The sequence below is a fragment of the Danio aesculapii genome, chromosome 3, assembly GCF_903798145.1.
Source record: "Danio aesculapii chromosome 3, fDanAes4.1, whole genome shotgun sequence".
Lineage (NCBI taxonomy): Eukaryota > Metazoa > Chordata > Actinopteri > Cypriniformes > Danionidae > Danio > Danio aesculapii.
Window position 1 is genome coordinate 44,530,595 of NC_079437.1, and position 13,415 is coordinate 44,544,009.

At 36.3% G+C, this 13,415-nt stretch overlaps 1 protein-coding gene across 2 annotated transcripts in view; it reads right to left on the reverse strand.

Annotated features, from left to right (window-relative positions):
• Positions 1–13,415, reverse strand: part of olfm2a (olfactomedin 2a) — a 201,777-nt gene that overhangs the window by 36,553 nt on the left and 151,809 nt on the right. For both annotated transcript variants that reach the window (XM_056454091.1, XM_056454090.1), the window contains exon 2: positions 3,657–3,806. In XM_056454091.1, the coding sequence (XP_056310066.1) occupies positions 3,657–3,806 (150 nt within the window). The remainder of the gene's footprint in view (positions 1–3,656; positions 3,807–13,415) is intronic.

The following is a 13,415-nucleotide window of genomic DNA, read 5'->3' on the forward strand; positions in this document are numbered from 1 at the left end:
ATCAAATACTATGAATCAGTGGACTCCATCTCTTCATCAGCATGACAATAAGTCTTTAAAATATGTCAGTTGTGTTTAAAGAAAATGTGTGTTGAATAAAAAGTATATTATACAACTATATTTGGCGTGTCTTGACACATTATTTAAAATTTGTGGCTACGAAACTGTAAATGTTTTGGTGGAGCCAGAGAAAATTTTGGCAAGTTAAAATCTGTATCAACTGGGTCAGTAGAAAAAAAAAATCCTTAGCATTGAGCCCTGATACAGTATATATAATAATAATCTTCATTTTAACTGGTTAAACTCTGCAGACACCCTGCTTGATGACATGATACAGGAAATTTTTGTTCAGTAAAACAACAACATCTTGTTTTTGAAATTTTAAACACTAATTTTCATCCAAATATAATAGACGTCAAGCCAATGTAAAGCAGACATAAAGCTAATGCTGACATGTTCCTATTTCATTTCTATGGCAATTGCTTAAAAAGTTACTGGTACTACAGTAAATTTATAAAAAACCTACGGTTCTAACTGTATTGTTGATAGCACAGTGTTTCTCCTGTTGGAGAAAGTCAGTGCTGTTTCATCTGGCCTTAAACTAAATCACAAACACAGTAAATTCAAGTGCTTTTCTATGGAGCTCTTCACACGATCAGTTCGAGATCTATCCATGATGTATGTAAATAAAGCTAAACTCTCACTCTGCTGCTGTTGGCCGTGCTTCAGGCAAACAGATAAACAGTCTGTGTGGCGCAAACCAACTGTGCCATTTAGTTCAGATTTGAAGTATAAACATTATATAGAAAATGTTTTTGAAAATGTCACAGCAGACACACAACGTCATAAGACGGTAATATTAGGTTAAATTTAGGTCGCCAGCATCTAAGGACTATGTTATTTTGACGTCCATTAACGACGTGAAATAATGTTGGTATTTGGTTGATTTTAGGTTGTGTTGGAAAGTGACCACGTCGAGCAAACATCTTAAACCAACGTCATATTGACGCCAAATACTGACATTTATTCATCAGGTATGGCAACCAAAATCCAACATCTGATAGACGTCATAGTGGTAGTGTCCACACAACGTAAAGCTGCAACATTATTAGATGTTAATATTTAGTTGTTTTTAGGTTGCGTTGGAAAGGAACCAAAATGCAACGTCTGCCTGATGTTGGACTGATGTTAGCCTGATTTTGGGTTCTGACGTCAACCCGATTAACATTTCCAAACAAAATGCAATGTCCCACGGCGTTGGGGTACAACGTCAATCTGACGTCATGTTGATATCCTGTACCTGGGGTGTTATTGTTTATTGAATTAAAATGATATTATCATGATAACTATATAACAACATTATTTTGATGTCCAATAATGACATGAATTTATTTTGATATTTGGTTGATTTTAGGTTGGCAATAATCAACTATATGAAGCAAGAAATAACTGAAAGAGGTAAGAACTGTGACTCTTTCATGTTGCCAGATTTTGGTGGCAAAAAAAACAAAACAAAAAAAACAACAAACAAGAACAAGTTCATTATAAACTGAGGAAAAATATAAGTACACATTAATTGTATTTTACACCTAAATACAAATATAATTACACATTATGTGTAAAATAATCCAAATATTGTATATCGCTATCCGCAACTGACTGCTTTAATAACTGTAATAAACTTGATAGATTTATGAAAGAAACCTAAAGAACAAGTCCACATATGCTCATAAAAGTGGACAGACGAAAACAAATCACAATACAATATAATTATTACAGTTGTAATATTAAATTGATCAACGACAGCGAACACAATATGTCTGACAGTCAATTAACCATCTAGGATCGTGTTCTGTAGGCCAAACACACTGAACAATTTATAGAAATTACACATACCTATATAAATGTGTCTTCAATTTTTAAAGCGTTGAATCCTAAACTATATGATTGTCTGCTTATATATATGAAGCAAGCATGAAGCAAAAATGTGCAAACATTGCTAATATTTTTAAGCGAATTTGGAGGGCTCTATTTTGATGATCTAGTCACAAAGTCTAAAGCGCATGACGTAAAAGCATTAAGGACGTGTCAGCATTAAGGATGGTGCATTTCCTTAGCGTGGTGGATAAGGAAACGGTTTTGTACGCACTCCACTGAAGACATCCATTAACCTACATATTTGTTAAGCGCCAAGATTTGTTTCAAAACAATTTCTAAATTCAGTTCTAATTTCCAGCAAACAAATAAATGAACAGTAATAACGGTCATAAAACATAGTTATATCCAAACACACGTCCTATTTTTATGCCCCATATGGTCCAAAACCCGACAGGAGGACAAATCTAAACTTGTTTTTTTTTAAAACAAATATAACTATGCATATAATAAATAATACTGCTGATAATAATACCAAAATTATACAAAAGCAAACTGTCATGAATAAACTGAAAAAAGCCCCGCAACATGAAGAAAGCATGGAGGCAGTGGTTTTTATATTTAGGAGGAAAATAAAAATGTTTATATTTTAATCCTTTAACTATTTTTCATTTGTAAAGATATTTGTGTATTGCTGTACATCCTGTGTGGATTAAACAATGTGTATGCGTTTAAGGCGCAAGGTTAATTGCACAGTCTATTTTAGTTCCTCAAAATCCTGCCAACAATGCGCCTGAACACATCTTCTTTCTAGGCCAGCACACCCATGAATCCACAAAGTGGCGCAAATGGATTTGCTATTTACACAACGTGGCGCAAAATGGGAAAATTAGGGGTGCGAACACATCTTACACCTTATTGCGATTGATGTGTGATAGGGCCCTAAGTATTTTAAGTATATCTAGAAATATTTTTTATTCTCCTAGAGATTTCTGAGTAATTTGTGAAATAATGAATGTCAGAAAAGTGTATTAAATATTCTGATCATAGGACAAGATAAATGCTAAAGTGCATCGCCCCCCACTTTCTCTTTATTGTTTTTTAAACCTAAAATTAAAGTATGTATGAAACAGACTAAAAAAAGAGAGAGATGGAACTAGAACATGAAAATGGGAGGCAACCCTAACATGACCATGTTTAGATTTAATCTTCAGTTTAATGCCACTTAATTGGAAGTCTATTCACATATCTGTAATACATGTATAACAGTAAATCGGGTGGGCATAAAAGGGTCTTTTGTATTCCAAGGATGAAAGAAATAGATGACACAGACTTCAATAGATATTCTGCCACCATGTACTCACATATGAAATAGAATTTTAATTTCTGTGCGAATCTCAGGCTTTTAGTACAGCCGTGCGCATTGAGTGCTCCATTTCCTGATTTAGGAGGCACTTATAGTTTTTCCCTACTTGTTCTTTGCCTGGTCTTAGTCTAATGAGTACGATTAGAGAGGGGGGAAAAATTAATAAATAAAAGATCCTAACGGCTCAGCAGAATGAATCCAATTTCACAGCAGTATTTAGGACGCGTCCTCTTTTAGGCAGCTGTTTGCTTGTTGTACTTTAACAAACTTTTGCTAATGGCCAACAGTGTTATGTAATGTTTGAGATTCGTGTTTAATGACTGCGTAATGTGTACAAAACATCACTCTGGCTAGGATTTGCTCATGACAAACATGCGTAATTTATCTTACTGTGATAGTAACAGACAAATGTCACCTTCTCCATAAGTTGCCGGAGCTGTCTGCTGCGTGGGTCTCGATTACACATGTTCTGTGCTGGAGCCACAACGGTGCAGATACATTTCCCATCTGCGTCCTGTGCCGAGCTGTAGATCTGCCAGCCCTCCTCTGGGCTTGGATACAGGGCCTGCATGGAGAAAGAGAGGGAGAGATGAGGAAAAAAAAGGAGATGGATGGAGAGACAGGACAAAATGCATGAGAAAAATAGAATGTGACATCTGTGAGAGGAGGAGGTTTTGATCAGCTTAGACACTTGGAGGAAATAGAGCACCTTTGGATCGATAATGTTGCTTTTTCATAGCGGGTGGAGTCAGAAGATGGATGTCTTGAAACAATGTACAGGCTCAAAAGCACACACACACACACACACACACACGTTTCATCTTAGAAGGGGGCTAGCCATTGATTTTTATAGTTTTTTTACACTGACATGACATTTTAGGGAAGCTCACAGAAACCTTTCTGCATTTTAACATTTCCATTAATGGAATGTTAATAAGCTTAATGCTCAATTTTGTGGCAGAATGTTGATAGCCCAAATAACATTGTTCATTTTAAAAAAGACACACGTAAATATTGCAACCCAGGCTCATTCAGAAAACGCAGTCCCGAGGACGTTTCTAGAGACCACGAAATACGTCCCGGGAGGTACATATTTTTGCAGGTTTTAGTTTTCGCGAATCTGTGAGAGGCCACTGTGTGCGCCTTTTTGGCTTCTTGGACGTCTCCCGCGAGTGCCGTTCGCACCCGTGCTGTTCTCGCGTGGACCCACCAGAGGCCGCTGTCGAACGAACGTCTGTCTATCCGACTGGCTGAATGATTGACTGGACGACCGGCCAATCGGCCGGCTGACCCACTCTCCTCCTTCCCCAAACCCAACCAATTTTACAGATTGACCCGCCCGCCCTAAACTCAACCAATGATTTACAAAAGCCGTCCGGAAAAAGAAAAGCCCTCGTCCGAATATTATAATTTTTTTTACCACGTTTTCAAATTTTACCACATTCTCACCCTGCTGTGAACTTCTTCGCTTTCTTTCTTGGATTCTGTTTTAGTCTTACCTGATTTCTGGAACCGCTCTTCCCCGGACTCGAACTCGGTCGTCGTGGTCAGCTCCTCTCTGCGTCTCGAGTCTGCCGACGCACAGGACGAGCTAACTGGACAAACTGGTTGCGGTGGGAAAGCCCTCCACACGAAGGCAAGTGGTCAGCCGGCGAGCGCTAAAAGGAACGGCGTCATACCACCCCGCAGCGTTTGCTTAAAAAACTAAATGCAGCCATACTGTACGTACATCCGGGTACATAATTCACGGTCTCCAGAAACGTTCTCGGGACTACGTTTTCGGAATGAGCCTGGGTTGAAATATTGGGTTCCATGTTTAATGGGGACTTCCAATAGACGTAATTATTTTGATACTGTACAGACAATATTCATAATTTTACCCTAAATTACCTCATAATTTTACACTCTACACCTCACAGAGAACATTCTGCTTTTTAACATTTTAAAATACTTAATTCTGTATGATTTAACCAGAGATTTGGTCCCCACAATGTGATAAATATCAGAACCACACACACACACACACACACACATGAACATAATGTACATATAGGACTAAACTGACTATAATTTGCCAAATCCAGTTAAAATTGTCACATTCATATGTATATTTATAAGATTTTTGGCTAAGTATGTAGTTGATCAGGCTTTAAACATGAACACCACATCGACAATGTGCCTGGATGATTGCAGAAACATTCCAGCACATCAGTGTCCATTCTATACTAGCATATCATACCAAGAAAATTCTTAAAGTAAAATAATCCAAATACTGTATATCGCTATCTGCATCTGACTGCTTTAATAACTGCAATAAACTTGATATTTTTATGAGAGAAACCTAAAGAACAAGCCCACATATGCTCATAAAAGTGGACACTACAATTGCAAACAAACCACAATGCAATATAATTATTAATTGGTCAATGATAGCAAACACAAGACGTCTGACAGTCAATTAACCATCCAGGATCGTGTTCTGTAGGCTAAACACACTGAACAGTTTAGAGAATTGTCTCATATATTTAAATGTCTATCATTCCTAAAGCATTGATCCTTAAACTATACGGTTGTCTGTATATATATTGGAAGTTTGCTAAATAATGAATGATTTTAAGATAAGACATGAAGCAAGCATGATTATGCAAACAATTGGTTTTACTAGTGTAACAGAGGCCAGCTAGTTAGGGCTGTGCAGGTAAACCTCCCTCCTCTAACCTCTAAAGATGCTCTAGCGAAAGACACTAGAGACAATGGTCTTTAGCCTCCTTGTTAGAGCAACCGACTCCCATGCGAGAGGTCGCTGGTTCAATCCCAGCTCGGAGCGGGTTGGGTGGTGTAGGACCAGCGGGGTTAAACTAATTGCTAATATTTATGTTAAATATGTAAAAGTATATAGATTTTTCATTAACTTGGCTACTCCTAGAGATATTTATACGATTTTTGATCAAGTATGTAGTTGATGAGGCTTTAAATATTAATACCAATTCGACAATGTGCTTGGACGATTGCAGAAATGTTCCAGCACATCAATGTCCATTCAATATGAATATGCATTCTTACTTGCATATCTTACCAAGAAAATTCTTACCACAGACACTTATTCTGGAATCTACGGCTGGCCGTTTTGTACGAATTAAGCTCAATATCACACTCACATCTTCAAGTCTAAGTTTTTTTCCATTAATGGAATATTAATAAACGTAATCCTCAACTTTGTGACAGAATGTTGATTGCCAAAAAAACATTGTTCATTTTAAAAAAGAAGGTGCATCCAGAATCGTCATGTTCTATAGGCTAACCACACTAAACAGTTTAGAGAATTTACTCACATATATAAATGTGTCTATAACTCCTAAAGCATTGATTCTTAAACTATACGATTGTCTGCGTATTTGTTATAAGTTTGCTAAATACATGTAATGATTTTTGGCCGAGTCTGTAGTTGATCAGGCTTTAAATATGAATAACAATTCGATAGTATACCTGGACGATTGCAAAAAGTATTTCAACACATCAGTGGCCATTCGATACTTGCAAATCTTACCAAGAAAATTCTTACCATGGACACTTATTCTGGAATCCACTGCTGGCCGTGTTGTATGATATAAGCTCAATATCACACTCACACCTATGTAACATAACTTGGCGTGCGGCCTCATGCCTGCGGTCGAATCACTGCTGTGTTGATACAGAGCCATACTGCATGGATATGTGTGATATTGCTCATATATAGTGAAGTATTTGCAATGATAGTGAAAGGGGTCATTTCTGAGATGATTTTATAAAGGCATTAAATAAATTTGTTTATATGTTTTAAGCTGTAATTTTTTTTTAAAGCCATGTTTATGGTGTTGTGTTTACTAGGCAACAATGTTTTAAAATTGATTAGAAATAATTAACAAGCAATATTTCACTAATTGTTTCAATCAATCCTTGTTTAAAAGATTAGATTTAGAGTTTCTTTATGTAAAATATTGCTTTCTAATCGTTTCTATCCTTTAAACTTTGTTGCCTGGCCAACACAACACCATCAACCTGGCTTTAAAAAAAGATTATTGTATTAACTGTGAGTATTTCATTGTGTACTGATAGACCGCATTTACTTTCAGCTGAAGTGCCTCATTGTAGTGCAGATTTTCAAGTGGAGAACAAGTGGAAATTAATTGTTGCCGTAATTAAAATCATGAAGAAAAAGGCTTTCGATTCAGCTCAACCTGGAATATTTTATCAAGGCACTATATTTGTTATGTTTATGATGCTGTCGATTTTAGGCTTTACTATCTTTAAAGACTAAAAGTAGAATAAAGCCACAGTGGAAGAGAACTATCGACGATGACATTAAAGACGAACAGCATTTACAAGAAAGGGAGTGGCAATAAAATGTCTCCTTCTCTAACCTTCCCATTTTCATTCATTCTTCCTCTCCTCGCTGATTTTCGCACTCTCTCTCCTGCCGCACATTTCCCCGATCAGATTAAATGAGCGAGTGGACAGAGAGACTATGTGATTGGAGAGTAAAGCAGCAGCCGCCCCATGAGCTCACTGTCACATCCTGTCACTCCTGCCAATCCCTGCCATCCTCTGCTCTTTCTGTCGCCTTCACTTTTCCACTGCCTCTGCATCACTTCTTTTCTTCCACACTCTGTCCTCTTCTCACCTTCCTATCATTCTCATCTGTTCATTTTTCTCCATGTCTTCAGCTTTGTACATCCATCTCTCTCTCTCTCTTTTTCTCTCGCTCGCTCACTTAATTTAATTCAGATTACAGCAATTCAACTCAATAATGCTTTATTAGTCGCCCAGACAAATGTAATTCTACAAAATCAAAAGAAATTGATTTGTAAATTTGAGTGCAGAGGCAAAGAAATAATCAGGTTCTACTCATACAAATAATCATTATGAGTGCTATTTGTGCAATCAAACTTAATTGTATATCTTCGTTTTTTCTTACAAATCACATTGTTTCAAAGAAGCTTTACGTAAAGTTGGACTGTTGTGATAATAATGTCTTATAGGTTATTAAGCAAAGAGCAATTTGTATGGCAATATGCATTATATGATAATAGGAGCGATCTTTGCAGAATTAGATATAGCTATATTGTATTTATTGTGTTGTATAGATAGTATATATTACTTTATTTATTGGATTTTGGTGTAATGGATCACAAATCTCACGGTTTGGATCACACTATGGTTTTTGAGTCATGGATCAGACCATTTTTCAGCAAAAAAGGGAGACAAATGTCATTTGCTTTCCATTTTTCAAAACTATTCAGCGATATAATTTTGATGGTTGTTTGTCGCCACCTATTGGTTAAAAATGTAATTGATACAACATTCACCAGCATCAAGTTCCATTAAACGTGTACATTTTAATCTTTGTTTATATCTGAACTACAAACTGTTCTCCCAGTACTTCTGTGTTATTTAATTGTTTTTAACTAACTGAAAAAGTGTAAAAATGGAATCTCTCTCGATCAAACACAGATTTTAATGCAGAGCTTTAAAGGATTAATAAACATATGCAAATCATTATCTTTTATGATTCATGTTATGCGAGTTTGAATTGAGATCGTGATCAGCAGCTTTACACTGAATGCATTAATGCAGGCTAAGCAAACAGTAACAGAAAACACTAAGACACTAACACTAACCTAAGAAAGGATTTAGGTAAGTCCCACCACAAGTTTTTTTTGTCATTATTTTGTCACCTTCATAAACATAATTTGAATGATGCAGGAGGCGATTTATTTGCAATTGTTATGGATGTTCGATTAACCTACAAATTAAAATAAATTATTAATCCGCTGGTTACGTGCATTCAGAACTGTGGGTTGTGATCCGTACCTGTATAGCCGTAGTATATATGTGTGTTCTTACCAAAGTGACTCATACACCCATCTTTATGATACATAGAAGTCTTTAGATGCAAAACAATTGTTCAGCACAAAAAAAGGTATATTATTTACAAACATGATTAGCTTAACTGGCAAACTGTTATTAGGATCTTTTTACAACAGTCTGGAGTGCAATCTTCTAGACACATAATGGCGTATATCAACATTATGAAACCAGGCTGTCATAAACATGCTCAGGAATGGTTATCAAGGCCATGCATTAAAGGTAATTATGTTAAGTAAAAAGGCTACATTTCAAACTAATCATGTGCCTTCACATGGCCTAAAAGTATTGTAACGAGCCACAGGTATTTATTTAGATTAGCTTGTATGTTTTTTTGTTCACTCTAAAAGTGATGGTAGTCATTGACTTGCATTGTGTGAAACATTAAATCCATATTTTCAGCAATAAATTAGTTGTACTAAAATGTCATATTGGATGGCCTATGTGTGAGTAAAATAATAGCAGATTTTAACTTTTAGGTAAAAAAAATCCTTTAAGAAATGCACAATATTGCCTGATGTTTTTGGACACCCCTCTAAATCAAGTTAAGTCAAGTCAAAGCTTATTTATAGAGCACTTTACAAATGCAGAAATGAGCCAAAGTGTTGTACAGAATATATACAACAAAATAAGTATAATAATCTATAAAATACATAATAAAATAAAGCTATACAAGATCAAAATAAAGCTAAAATACCTAAAAAGGCAAAAAAATAAAAGAAATAAGCAGTTAAGTATAAGTATCTGGGGTCAATTCTTTGTACGTCGCTTAAATGATCTAAAATAATTTAACAGATCCTGGATCTGTTAATCTTGATAACTGATGCTAATTCTGGCCTATTTGGTTCTTCAAACAAGTTCTCGAATCTGATTAAAATGTCTAGATGAACTGATCTGAGATCGCTGCGTGTGTTGTGAAGGACAAATCTATCAATCCTCGAAATCATGATCAGCAATGCAACGATTGGCTGACAGCACGGCAGCGTAATGACATCATCTGATTAATATTAAATTATCAATGTGAGCAAAATTACATAAAATTAGCTTTAAACGCATTGTTAAATATGATACGCAATAATTTTACACATCTGTTGTGAGCTACAGGGTTTACTCTTTCATGTGTCAAGAGTATTCATCATGTATTTCAATGCATATCAATGTATTTAGTTCTAGATTTAGAGAAGATTTTCTTCATTATAGTAGCCAAGGCCTACTCAAGTTTTTTTTAATCGACGTAAGGAATAACTGCATAAATTAATTTTGCATCGAAAAAGCATTTTGATATCGGTAACTTTTTTGAAGCGTCAAATCACTGGTGACTGCAGAAATGATAATCCTTTATTTTATTTTTATTTTTTTTTTAAGTCGAATATTATGCATGTATGCGTTTGTATCTAAAAAGTTCAAATCAATAAATTTGTTTATTACACCACCAGGTGGCAGTCTTTGTACTTTATTTCGGAGTGCAGATTGCATACATTGTATTAATATATATTTTTTACTTTATATATAAAAATATATATTTACTATTTTCCCAAGTGTAAACAACTACTGTAAGAAAATATCAGTATTTGGTACATACTTTCAGTATTATCTTTGTTTGAACTGACCCGTTCTAATTCTGTTTATATGAAATTAACCTGCTCCCTTGCAGATTTGAGCTAGCAGAACTGTTGCTATGACAACAAGTCTCAGATGATTTTTGAAGAACTAAACGATCCTGGATCATGTCAAATCGTCAATAGCCAAATCCAGCTAACGGAGTTATCCACGTACGAAGAACGGACCCCAGGTGTCAAATGCAAACAAAAACAAATGAGTTTAAAAGCTGATTTAAATGAACACTAAAGAGTCCTGTCTAATGGGCAGCGGCAAATAATTCCAAAGTCTAGGACCTACCACATTGAAAGCACGATCCCCTCTAAGCTTACGCTTTGTTTTTGGTACAATCAAGAGAAGCTGATCAGGGGACCTGAGAGAACGAGTGAGGGTGGGGCAAGACCATTAAGAGATTTAAAAACAAATGAAAGAATATTAAACTCTATTCTAAAACGAACTGGCAACCAATGAAGAAAAGCTAACACGAGGGAAATGTGGTCATATTTGTGAGTGCCAGTTAACAGGCATGCTGCAGCATTTTGCACCATTTGCAAACGTGCAATAGCTGACCTGCTACTCCCCACATACAGTACAGTGCATTACAGTAATCTAACCGAGTGGTCACAAAAGCATGGATTACTGTCTCAAATTGTTTTTTGGTATATATTGCTTTATTTTTGCAAGTTGTCTTAATTGAAAAAAGCTAGATTTAGCTACCACTCTAATCTGATTGTCAAATTTTAAATCTGAAATGTTCAAATCTCAAATTTCATCCCTAAAATTGTGACTGTAGGCTTAATTTGTTCTAAATCATTCAATTCATGTAGTCCAATTGCTTCCATGGGCACATGCATATAAAATCAAGCAACCAGGCATGCAGACTACTTTATTAAACATTTGTTAAAGAATGGTTCACTCTCAATAGCTCAGTGAATTCAAGCGTGGTACTGTGATATGTTGCCACCTGTGCAATAATCCATTCATGAAATTTCTTCATTACTACTGTATATATTCCACAGTCAAGTGCTGGTGGTATAATAAAGTTTAAGCTATTGGAAACAACAGCAAGTCAGCCAAGTAAAATTACAGAGCAGGGTCAAAGCATGCTGAAGTGCACAATGCTCAGAAGTAGCTAACTTTCTGCAAAATGAGAAACACATCCAAACTTCATTGGCCTTAGGATTAGCTCAACAACAGGAATAGAGAGGTTTGTGGAATGGGTTACCATGGTTGAGTATCCGCAACCAAGACTTGTATCACGAAGAGTAATGCAAAGCATCAGAAACATTGGTGTAAAGCATAACGTCACTGGAATCTAGAGCAGTGTTCTCTTGAGTCGCGAATCATATTTGGCAATCAGATGGGTGGGTCGGGGTTTGCAAGTTGCCAGGAGAATAGTATTTGCTTGCCTGCATTGTGTGAAGTGTAATGTTTGGTGGATGGGGGTTGTGGTGAGGGGTTCTTTTTCAAGGGGTGAGCTTAGCCCCTAAGTTCCAGATAAAGGAAATCTTAATATTACAACATACTAAGAAATTTTAGACAATTGCGTGCCAACTTTGTAGGAAAACTTTTGTGGAAGGCCACATTATGTTCCCACACGACTACATACAGTACATGACAAAAGTATTGTCGCCTATCCCAGAACAACAAATAATAACTTGACATCTAGTGGATCATTTGTCATCAGAAGCGGCTTATATGAAAGACAAAGGCCTCTAGATTACGTTTATTTTACCAAAATAAAATATGTTCATGCCTTGATTTTTAATTGTTTTATTAGGACAGGAAGGCCTGACTTTGCTTAGACAAAAGTCTTGTCACTTAACATAAAAATAATTAATATTGTGTATTAAAATGTGTATAAATAAAGTCATCTGGAACGGCAAAAAAAGTGTCCTGCAGGACTCTCAGAGTTCATCAAGATTCATTTTCAATGCCTCCTCCTCCATCTTACCCCAGACATGTTCAATAATGTTCATGTATGGTGACTGGGCTGGCTAGTGCTGAAGTACCTTGACCTTCTTTGCTTTCAGGAACTTTGACGGGGAGGCTGAAGTATAAGAAGGAGTACTATCTTGCTAAGAATTTGCCCTCTCCTGTGGTTTGTAATGTAATGGGGAGCACAAATGTCTTGATACATCAGGCTGCTGATGTTGCATCCACTCAGCAGATCTCTTGCACGCCCTTATATTAAATGTATCCCCAAACCATGACTTTTCCTTCACCAAATTTGACAGATTTTTGTGAGAATCTTGGGTCCATGTGGGTTCCAGTAGGTCTTCTGCAGTATTTGTGATGATTGAGATGCAGCTCAACAGATGATTCATCTGAAAATTCTACCTACTGTCACTTTTCCAAATGATCAACTAGAAGTCAAGTTATTATGTGTTGCTCTTACAACTGGGATCGAAGACAAGACTTTTGTCAGGTTGTGTAGAGTATCAGTGCACAAAGCAAAGTCCATGAAGACATGTATGACTGAGTCTGAGAACTGGACTGGCCTGCACAGAGTCCTGATTTTAACCTGACAGAACCCTGGGATTGGATGAATTAGAGCAACATCTGCCAGGCATTCTTATCAAACATCTAACCCTGACCTTACAAACGTACTTCTAGACAAATTCTATAAGAACCTTTAATAAACACACTCCTAAACCATGTGGAAAACCTT